Genomic DNA, 12084 nt, shown 5'->3' on the forward strand with positions numbered 1-12084 from the left:
TGTATTGGAAAGTGCACAGCATCACCTACAAAGTATATTAAGACTAAATCTAATAACCAGTCTACAGGAAATACAGGGGTTAGATGAACATGTTAAATGTAATCATACCATAGAGATACAAACAGGAAAATATGGTTTTTTAAACAAATAAACAAACAACAAGGAAAAGAAACTGTTTCAGATTTTAAAAGACTGAAGAGAGAAATTAATAAAATGTAATGTGGAACTGTTTCCTGATGCAAACAATAAAAATAAATAAATAAAATAATTGGAGAAATGGAACCTGTTAAGACACTTAGGAGACACTGGAGAAATGTGAAATGTTATTATGGTTATGTTAAAATAAAAATAGTTCTTATCTTTTAGACATTTTCAAAATTCTTAATAAAAAGGAGTGATGTCGGGACTAGTGACAAAGAAAGATTATGTTCGCTTCCCGCTTCAATGAGTGGGGGAAATGACTGCAGTCTGATGGTAGGTGTTCAAAGGAGCTAAAGTTCTTTAGGGAGGAAGAAGTTGTTGTGGTCTGGAATCATTAATGAGGGGCAAGGAAGACACCTACCCTGACCTCCGGACCCAGTAATGCTTGGCGTAAAGAAGAAAAACTCCTCTGCTTGAGAAGGCTACAGGAGAAACATTGGCCTCAGGGATCAGCTGCTTTTGACTTGAACAAAAATGTGGAGTGCTTTCAGTGAAAACGCTTAGCTTTGTCTGAAGGCCACAGATGTGTGCTGCAGGTGTGTACTACACAACTCTGGGTCTAAGTGAATGGCCCCCTAGCATCGAGCAAGTCATGACTATAGGTGGTGACCCTGTGAGTCTATCTTCAAATCCAGGCTTTTAAAAGTCTTCTTTCATAAAGGGGAGAAGAGAGCTACCCCACAGACCCCTATGCTGATTTCAAACAGAGACCTGGATCAGGCCCCTCGTCTCACTTTAAGCACTTCTAGTTCCATTAGCCAGTAAGAGCCACTCTCCTCACCACCACTGCCTGCCGGCTTCTGGACCTGGAGTCAAGCAGGTCAGAGACTTCACTCCACACTCTGTATTTTTGTTCCATTTCTGGTCCACAGAGATGTTTATCTTGTTTTTGAGTCCAGATAAGTCTTTTTTAAAAATATTTTTTCATATATTATTGATGTCTTTGGAGCCAAAGGTATATCTATTCCTTCCAAGTGAGAACTTATGACACCATCTTCTCCAGAAGTCTGAGCTCCCAGAGACTTTTTAAAAGGTACAAAATGCCATCCTTGCCTATAAACATTTTAAAGCTAATGGAATGAAATAAAAGTTTTTAAAGGAAGTTATATGATAGTTTCTTTATAGCAATATGATAAATAGCCAGTGAAACAAACTGGCTTTTACTACAGGTTTAGGAACATTCAATATTTAAAAGCCTAACTATATAGGCCTCTGCCATTATTCAAATTATACACAGATTTCTTAAAATTCATATTTGCCTAAAGCTTCACATGGAGGAATTCTCTTTTTTGTGAATCTGGAATACCAGAACCAAACAGGAATACAACATTCCAGCCATAATACCAAAACTAAAGATGCACTGATAATTGCTGTTAAAATTTCAAAACTGTGTATAGCAAATCCCACATCAAAAATGTCCTGATAGAATTTTAAATTGCATCCATTGCTCTGTTCAATTCAGGGAAGATTCAGGATTAACCTCTTGATACTTGTATCACCTAATATTTGTACCTGACCACAATATTTATACTCCTCAGATTGACACAGTCCAAAAGTTGTGTTTCCTCATTTCCAAAATACTCATTTAATCCTCTAGGTACCTATAATCATAGCAATAGCTACCACTTATTTGTGTTTTGCATACATCACTTAACTTTCAAAATCACTCTATTATTAACTCTTATCTTTACAGGAGATAAAATGACTAAGAATCAAATAATCTTGAACTGCTACAACTATAAAAAATCAAAGTTGTGTCCTATGCTAAATTAAGAGCAGCAGGAAAGAGGTAAGCTTGAGTGAGACCTGAGAAATGCCTCTTGTCCTCCCCCGTACCCTCTCCCCCTTCCAGGCACTTCCTCCTAACAAAGATATCAACTATCCCTTTTGAAAAAAATTACCCACTGGGCACCAGCCTGGAGGCAAGGAGTAGATTAAGAAACCTTCTCTCTCAAGGTTATTGGGTCACATAAAAGCTGAGGAACAGGGATTCGGGTAGGGCAATGTAGCCTACTACCAGGTTAAGATCCAAATTCAAGAATTATGACTCAACATGAACTCTGGTTTCTGAGTTAATGAAACACAAATCAACCAATAGCCTACTAAGCTTCTAATGAAATTGTAAAACTCTAAACTAGGCAAACGAAAAGTTGTGATTATTCAGTCCTCTGGCAATCTGTGACCCCACCTCACAACAAAATTAAGTGGGCTACTTCCACCTCTGGGTATTTATCTGAAGAAAAGAAAAACACTAATTTGAAAAGATATATGCACCCTTATGTTACTGTAGCATTACTTACAATAGCCAAGATATGGAAGCAACTTAGGTGTCCATTAGTAGATGAATGGATAAAGATGATGCGATTTTATATATATATGTAATATAGCCCACTTAATTAATTATATATATGTACATACGTATGTATACACACACACACAATGGGATATTACTCAGCAAGAAAAAAGAATGAAATCTTGCCATTTGTGACATGAAGAGACCTAGAGTGTATTATGCTAAGTGAAATAAGTCAGACAAAGAAAGACAAATACTGTATGATTTAGTTATATGTGAAATCTAAAAAAAAAACTCCAACAAAACAAATGAATAAACAAAATGAAACAAATAGACCCACAGATACAGAGGACAAGCTGATGGTTACCAAAGGGGAGGGGGAGGAGTGGAGGAAGAAAAGAATTTGCACTATAATGGGACTCTATTAGGGTTCTCTGAATATTATTGTGCAGGTTGTCTGAATTATAAATAGGTATATAAATAAATCAATAAATAAATCACCAATTGCTTTTATTAGAGGCTGAAAAAAATTAATTAAGTGGGCTACTAAAATGAACAGTCTCCAGAAAGGGAATCCTCCCAAGTGGGATACTGTCCCAGAAAGGCAAGCTAGAGTTGCCAAATTAAGTAAGTAACTAACTTGATTGCTAAGAAAAAGGGGGTCTCAGGTTCTTAGGATATTCCTGGCCAGCTATGTTTTAGCTCTGGACCTGGTAATCACTGTGTTGTTTTCCCTTCTCCCCTTTTCCAACTGTTTTCACTGAAGTTGTCCTATTTTCCTCTCATCATTTTAAATTGGGAATATGGGGAGGGGAAGAAGAATAATTAAAATTCACATTTATAGTTTTCTACACCGGAGATTTGGAGCTAGATGAAATAACTGGAAGAATCTGAGTTACCTCCTTTTAGGGAGGGGTGGGCTTGTTTTCCATTGCATATGGAATAGATGCATTAGTTAGTGCATTTCTGTGTTATGCATAAATGTGTGGTTAGGTAACTTGTAAGGCGGCTCTTAATGATCCTCACCTCCTTGTATTCATATCCTTGTGTAAGTCTCTCCACTTGTATGTGGACTGGACCTAGTAGCAGCTTGCTTCTAATGAAGAGAATATGGCAAATGTGATGAGCTGTCACTTCTCAGGGGAGAAAAGAGGTATGGACATAAATGGGGCAGGATTGATCGTGTGTTGGGGTTGGGTGATGGGTATATAGAGAGTCAGTATACTATTCTGTCTACTTTTGCATGTTTTAAATTCTCCATAATAAGTTTAAAATTTAAAAATAAGTAAGCAAAACAAAGAAAAATTATAGTGTATACCTAATCATTATGAATCTGGTGACCATATTATCCAAATTTTAAAATCTGGATACTTAGGCTAAATAATATTTTAATAGATCTCCAAGAAATCACAAGATATATGTTTCCAAATTTGTATAGTATCTGTAACAATCTGAATTCTGAATACTGAAGACTGAGGCCACTAATACAGACAGGAGAAAGAGGAAGGAGAAAGGAGAGTTCCCCTTTCTTTGGCAGAGGGTTTACCATTGGCACATTGTCTTTTGCCTCTTTTTCCTACCTTTCATCAGTTTACTTTAAAAATATTTATTGAGTGCTTATTATATGCAAGGCACTAGGGGAGATAAAGACAAGTGAAATATAATACTAGGTAAAAGGCTTATAACTGAATAGAGTATCCCTCCCTCTGATGTTCTCTACTTGTAAAACATTTCCCTTCGCCTCCCATTTCCACATCCCGACCTTTCTGTCTTAATCTACAAAGTATTTCACTCCAGAATGACCTGTTTTTCTTCCTAACTCACAATAAGAACTTACTGTTATTTCCCACTTTGGCTTGCCTTAGGTAATTCTTAAAAGGGAAAAAAATTAATGAGGTTAAATAAACTCATACAACTATAAATAAATAAAATAATGCAATCCCGACTGTGATAAGAAAGTTAGGCCTGCCTTGGGGTCAGGCCCAGGAATTAAATTTAACCTGTCATAGCTTCTTCCCTCCTTCCTCAGCTGAATCCACATGTTCTCTAAATGCTTCAAGTTTCACTATTCTTGTCTCAACCCCATAACTGCAGTAGCTGTGGGCACTAAGGCTCTATATTAGTGAAAGTTTCTTACCTTATGTCATGAAAAAGATCACTAATAGTATAGTTAAAATATATCTAATGTGACTGAGTTTTTATAAACTAAATTTGAATATAATTAATGAAGATAGTCCCATAATCTGTATAGTGAACTAATGTGAAAAGCTGGTTTAATCAACCATGGGCATAATCATACCTGCATAGACCTTCTTTTGGTTAATGTTACTTGGAAATTTTTCCACTCCCAACGTTGTTCCACCACGTGTGCAAAAACAACATGTCCATTTCCACAGGCTCCAGCAATCTGAGTGCCATCAACTGACCATGAGATATTAAATATGCTGCCAGTGTTGGGCTTTTCCAAAGCATATGACCACTGGGGAAGAGAAAAATCAATTTATTAAATGTTTTAAATTGAGCATATGTTAACATAAGATTTTTTTTTAATCTTTCATTCTAGATTAAAAATTATTTTTCTTAATTATAGTGTACTAAATCAAAAATGTAATTTTTAAAGTACACAGTAGAATATATATGAAACATGTAACATGTATGAAATCTTTCAAGAACTGCAAAACAGCCACACCATTTCCAATCACATTACTACATGTAAATAATAGTAATCAATGGGTATATACAAAGATTCTGTAGAAAAAACAAGGACAACTTATTATTAATTCTCAAGGATCTCTACAGTTCCTACACCAAAAAATTTCTGATATTTCAAGAATGTCATTGAAAATTGAAACTAAACACACAATGTAACTAAAACATCTTTGATATATATCTAAAATCATGAAAGTATAGGCAAATTGATTTCTTTTGTTCAGAATGCAGTAAGTATAACCTCTTCTAGAACCTATCTATCTACGTGCAAATGTTACCTAGAGATATCAATAAGCATTAGTTGGAACAAAAGAGGGGTGTGTGTGTGTGTATGCGTGTGTGTATAAGACAGAAACAAAATTTTTTTTTGAAAGATAGTATTATAGTCCTGACCTGTGTGGCTCAGTTGATTACTGTCCTGTGAACTGAAAGGTTGCTGGTTTGATTCCCAGTCAAGACATGTGCCCAGGTTTTGGGCTTGATTCCTGGCAGGGGGCATGCAGGAGGCAGCCAACAGATGTTCCACTCTCATATTGACGTCTCTCTCTCTCTCTCCCTCTCCCTTCTCTCTCTCTAAAAAAATCAATAAAAATATTAAAAGAAAAAAAAAGATGTGGAAGGGGAACTTATAGATCAAAAGAGAGCTAAGAGATTTATCATCCAATCACCAATCACGATGATTATACCTTATTTGCATCTCAATTCCAACAAACTGAAAAACAAAAGACAACTGGAAAATTTTGAACAGTGACTGTGAGAAGATTAAGGAATTACTGTTAATTGTTTTTAGGTTTAATGGTATGGAGGTGAGATTTTTTTTTTAAGTTTCTCTTTTTTAGTGATGTGTAGAAATATTTAGTGATGAAATATGTCAGGGATTTGCTCAGAATAATCTGGGAGAAGTAGGTGGTGGTACAGATGAGATAGGAATTAGCCAGTAGTTGACAATTGATGGAAGCTGGGTAATGGGTAAATGGAAATTCATTACACCAGCTGATTCCCTAGTAACCTCCAAATGTAACATTTATTGGTAAATGTTATTGTTTAGTATCATGAACTCACTAATTTTAACATATTTGATGTGTTTTAATAAACGTAATGCTCCAATAGCCCAGTTTTAGCCAGTGGGATCCCTTCAAGTTGGTTCTTTAGTCTTTTTTGACAGAATCTTAGTCTTTGATCACTTCCCTTGTTTTCTAGCATGACAAAATGTTCCAGATTCATATTTTATATCTCCTGACCCAAACCTGGAATTATCCTTTTCTTCAATGCACTCTAGATCATTTTATGGAAATGTGGGAAATGGTATTGAGAAAAAAACCACAAGTGCTAGGGGTACTTACTATTACTGAGTTAATCATTGCTTTTCTAGGCCTTTTTAATGAACAGAACTAGGAAATTTTTTAATGAACTCAAACTGACACTTCCAATTTGAACCCAGGAATCATAGAATTTTTATTTACCCTCATCAATCTTACCTCAGTATCTCCTTTTACCTGGCCCCAAATCCCAGTTCTTTAGAGAACCAATATAAATACTCAAAATAACAATGTCAACATCACAAATGATTACAAGTTTTAAATTTTATTTTTTCATTCTTTTGCCCTTAAGCCTATTTCCTTTTTAAAAAAATAATAACATTGAGATACATTTCACAAATTACAAAATACACCCTTTTAAAGTATAGAATTTAGTGGTTTTTAGTATAGTCAGAGTTATACAACCACCACTATGTAATTTCAGAACATTTTTATCACCACAAAAAGAAACCCATACCCATTAGCAGGCACTCCCATTCCCCCTCTTTCCCCGCTCCTGGCAACCACTAATCTATTTTCATTTTCTATTCTGGCCATTTCATATAAATGGAATAATACATTATGTGACTTTTGTGACTGGTTTCTTTCACTTAGCATAATGTATTCAAGGTTCATCCATGTTGTAGCACGTGTCAGTACTTCATCCATCTGATTGCCAAATAATATTGGGTTGTATAAATATAACATATTTCATTTCTCCATCATTTGGAATTTGTGGTTTTGGCTTTCAAAAAGCTTATTTTCACAATTAAAAAGAAACTAAACAATAATTTGACCATGTTGTCACCAAGTGGTAGCAGGATCTTGGATTTTTGGCATGGTAATGAATTATCAAGAATATCCAAAAGAGCCCGGCCAGGCATGGCTCAGCGGTTGAGCATCGACCTAGGATCCAGGCGATTGGGGTTCGATTCCCGGTCAGGGCACATGCCCGGGTTGTGGGCTCGATCAATGACTCTCTCATCATTGATGCTTCTATCTCTCTCTCTCCCTCTCTCTTCCTCTCTCTGAAATCAATAAAGATATAATATATATATATGTGTATATATATATATCCAAAAGAGCCTGGCCAGTGTGGCTCAATGGCTGAGCATCAACCCATGAACCAAGAGGTCACTGGTTTGATTCCCAGCCAGCGCACACGCCTGGATTACGGGCTTGATCCCCAGTATGGGGCATGCAGGAGTCAGTCAATCTATGTTTCTCACCAATGTTTCTATCTCTCTGTCCCTTTCCCTTCCATTCTCTCTAAAATCAATTTAAAAAAAATTTTTTTTTTTTAAATATTCAAAAGAAAACGTTTAAAAACTATTGAACAAGTTGCTTTTAGGGGGAAAAAAGAACCCAAATAGGTTATGATATCAAGCAAAATATGTTTTTAATATTCTATCATGTGAATAGTACAAAAAGCATTGAAATTATAATAATAAGAAGAAAGCTATCATTTTTCATGACTATTTCCTGATAATTTAAAAAATTAGCCTGAGCTAAAACTTTCCTCATAGAAAATATGGACATCTTAGAATACTGAGGTAAAGTCCTTATGGAGAAATTTTAAGTCATCAAATCTATAATCCTTAATAGATGATACTTCAAAAAATTAGACATGGCCTAATGGTCTAGAAAAATCTATAAAATTCTTTAAAAGGTAGATGGTAAGGAAGGGAAATGTAATTTAAAGACAGTGAAATAAAAGAGCATCTTTTCTTAAATCAAAATAAAGGATTTAACGTTTTTTATATGATTGGTATCTCTGGCAATAATTAATAAAAATGTGTGAATGCTGAAAGTTTGACTTATGAGATATTGATAAGTAGAAGAAAATGTGAAAGAGATTTTATAAGAGGAAACAGTACCACTCCACTCCCAAATGGAGGGCAGGGGAACAATGACACACTGCATAAGGAATCATAGCTGGGTTGCCCATGTGAAACAGAAGCTTTTGCATGATTTTAGCATATGTGCATCTAGAGATTCTTTGCTTCTACATATAGAGAATTAAATTTAGATTTTTTGGTACCAAAATCAGGAAAAAATCAAATTCAAATTTATGCTTCTTATTAAAAGAACAAACAAACAAAGAAAACCACCATGATCTCTGGTCATTTACAAAAAGGTTTTTTAAAAATAATTTTTAATTCATTTAACCAGAGAGGAAGTTTACTTAGTTTGGTCTCATTTAAATTAAGTACAGACATATCTGAAAATTTACCATTATTCTATTCCTTGTATATTTTCCACAATTATAGCTTTGCCATTAAAGAACTATGTTACTTATCTGTTCATGTATCAGTACCCTAAATAGTGCGGAAGGCACTCCTAAAGGACAGGCGCGGAGCATCACACAGAACCCAGCACATGTGAATATTTGTTGAATGGATGAATGAATAATGAATGAATAAATGTGCCTGTGTCTTCAGGCAAGTCTTCCTTCCCAGAGCTCAACTATGACTTTAACCAAACGACTTTTAAAATTAAAAATCCAAGGAACAAATTAAAAGCAAACATTTAGAAATTTTAAACTAGTCTTCTCAAAAACATCAACCAAACTGATAAAATGGATCAATTCCAGTAATAAACTAATGAACTACAGTATTCAAAATGCTGTAGTGTAAGTCACTGAGTTACATTAATTCAGTTAAATTAATGTGTCACTGCCCAGCTGGCATGGCTCAATGACTGAGCATCGAGCTATGAACCAGGGAGTCATGGTTGGACTCCCGGTCAGGGCATGTGCCCAGTTGAGGGCTTGATCCCCAGTAGGGGGCATGTAGGAGGCAGCTGATCAATGACTCTCATGATTGATTTTCTCTCTCTCTCTCCCCCTTCCTCTCTGAAATCAATTTTTTTAAAAAACATGAAAAAAACTGTCATTAAAAACCAAAACAAAATCTTTCGTATGTACAATGACAAAATCCATTAAAATGCAACATTTATGGAACATCTACTATGTGTTAGGTGTTGATTTTTCAAAGATTAAAAGTAAATTCTATAACCGAACTCTGATTTTGTATGCTTGCCTAGTTTCTCACAGCAAGTCTAGATAGCAGGGTCTCATATTAAGTACAGTTCCCTTAACTTATGGTTTATACTTTATGGCTTCTAGAAAAGGTGGTTTCATACTAAATCTGAAAATATAATTCTAATTTTCATTATAAAGGCAGAAATGTATTCATGTGAAAAGAAAATCTCTCAGAGGATTAAACTGAAAACTTCTGACAAATTAGGCTAAGGTGGCTTTGAAACAAATAGTAACCTACAGGAGCCGGCTGCCTCCCTCCTCCGTTTTCAGGACGTGGCCCTCACCAGCAATCCCCACAATTACGATGTTAGAGTCCTGGCAGCCATGTTTATACAGCATATTTCTACCTGCCTAGGCACACCCGATTAGACCAGGCATGAGTACCTCACTTAGGCTGGGCCAGTGACAGACAAGCAGAGGCAAAAGACACAAAGGGAAACCTTTCTGTCTTTTCTCAGCACTCCAGGTTTTGATTCCTGAGGCCTAGCTACATCCTTTCCTGGTTTCTGGAAGACATCCCTATAACCTTAAAAACAATTCCTCTTTTTGCTTAATAGTTTCTGCTACTTGTATCCAAATCTAATAAAATGTAGAGTAAATCTGAAGTCATAGGATCAGCCACACTTCTCCAGCACTGCTTAGTTTTTCCAACTTCTAGCATGCCGTGCGCAGTGCTGCCTCGTCCTATGCAGCAGCCTTATATTAAAAAACAAAGGAACACATATCACACTAATACTGCTCATGAGAGGAAGCAAGCAGTATGTCCCATGCCACAGGGAAGCAATCACAGTACTGTGAAGTTAAAAGGGGGCAATCACGTAGCCCAGCAGTGAACTAACTCTGTAAGTTCACCCCTGGAGTCTTGACTCCAGAGCTCTGCAAAAATGCTAAATCTACTTCTACATTAAAATAAAACAAGCACTCACACTAGACAGCACAACACAGAGGACAACAATTGAGAATTGTTGTCTATAAAGTGTTGACCAGTTACTTCAAGATATTACATCCCTTAGATACCACATTTTTTCCCTGTATTCTGTCAAATTGCTTAGGCATGTAGATTACTTCCCAATAGGGAAATAAGAGATATTTCAACTAAAAAACATGGCTACTATAATAACTTTTAAAAGTACTTCTCAAATGCCTACCTTACCCTTCTCTTTACTCCTACATAAATATACTCATTAAAAGGATCCTCAAAAGCACATATCTTTAGCCAAGTTAAATGACTTCAATTCATAAAATTGTGTGTTCACAAATTAAGTTTGGGTGGAAGAGAAAATAGATGCAAAGTTTCTTACATTTCTTTAAGGTATACTGTTTTTTAAGATCAATATTACCTCTCATATACCAGGAATTAGCAAATTGTGGAATGTCTTAAATTACGTGCTGATGTATATCAGCAATTTTCAACCAGTGTACAGTGGCACACTGGTGTGCTGCAAAAACTTATAAAACACACAATACCCTTTTCCCTTAAATTGTCAAGTAAAAAAATGACAACAGCCAACACAAGAGTAGCAGTCTGGTGTAAATGAATCAAAATTATAACTTTTTTTTTTTTGCCGTTAGATTGGCAAAAAATACATTTGTTGGCGTGCTGCAGAATTTTAGTAATTAGTCTATGTGTGCCATGAGATGAAAAAGGTTGAAAATCACTGATATATATATAACTGACAATGAAAAGTTACATATAACAGTAAGACCAGTTAATGCAGATGATAAAGTAATCATTCAGTTGTTTTAACTGAATGATGAACAAAGGGCAGTATTTTTATTATAATGACAAACTGGATATTCAAGAAGAGAAAATAAGAATGGCACTAAGTTCTCTTACACAAGCAATAGCACCACCTGCTGATAAATAAAAGCAACAATGTCATTTAAATTGTGCTAAAAGGCATCTTATATATTTAAATCTTTTCCTTTGAATTCTGTTACATTTAATTTAACATAATGCAATTCATTCATATAGTCTGCATATTTATTTATAACTACGTTAATTGGAAAGATTTTACCTTATATATTTGAATCATGCCTTTCTTAAAAATCAAAGGTAAAAATAAAAGTTATTATGGAATCTAGAGAAAAGCTATGGTACTGTGGCTTTTAATTTTTCTTCCATAAGTAATTCAATTACACCGTAATTTACATTACTAACTACTCAATAATGTACATCAGTTTGTGTCTGATATTCCCTGACCACCTCACCTAAAATAATGCCGTCTCCCATACCCAGCTTTATTTTTTGTAGCATTTATTACATATTCATTTTGTTTGTTTGCTTATAGTCTTTCATCTGCTGGAATAAAACTCAGAGCAGGGAATTTATTTACTGCTGTTTAACACCTAGGGCAACTGCCTGGCATATAATACACTCAAATATTTGCAAAGGAATCAGTGAATATGAAAATAAATGAGCAACCTTAGCCGGTTGCTCAGTGGTTAGAGAGCCGGCCTGTGGACTTAAGTGTCCCAGGTTCGATTCTGGCCAAGGGCATGTACCTGGGTTGCAGGCTAGATCCCCGGCCCCAGTCGGG

At 35.4% G+C, this 12084-nt stretch overlaps 1 protein-coding gene across 5 annotated transcripts in view; it reads right to left on the reverse strand.

Moving 5' to 3' along the window:
* Positions 1–12084, reverse strand: part of IFT80 (intraflagellar transport 80) — an 82478-nt gene that overhangs the window by 28787 nt on the left and 41607 nt on the right. For all 5 annotated transcript variants that reach the window (XM_081138090.1, XM_081138087.1, XM_081138091.1 and 2 more), the window contains one exon: positions 4794–4973. In XM_081138090.1, the coding sequence (XP_080994216.1) occupies positions 4794–4973 (180 nt within the window). The remainder of the gene's footprint in view (positions 1–4793; positions 4974–12084) is intronic.

Source organism: Miniopterus schreibersii (assembly GCF_964146895.1).
Source record: "Miniopterus schreibersii genome assembly, chromosome: 5".
Taxonomy (NCBI): domain Eukaryota; kingdom Metazoa; phylum Chordata; class Mammalia; order Chiroptera; family Miniopteridae; genus Miniopterus; species Miniopterus schreibersii.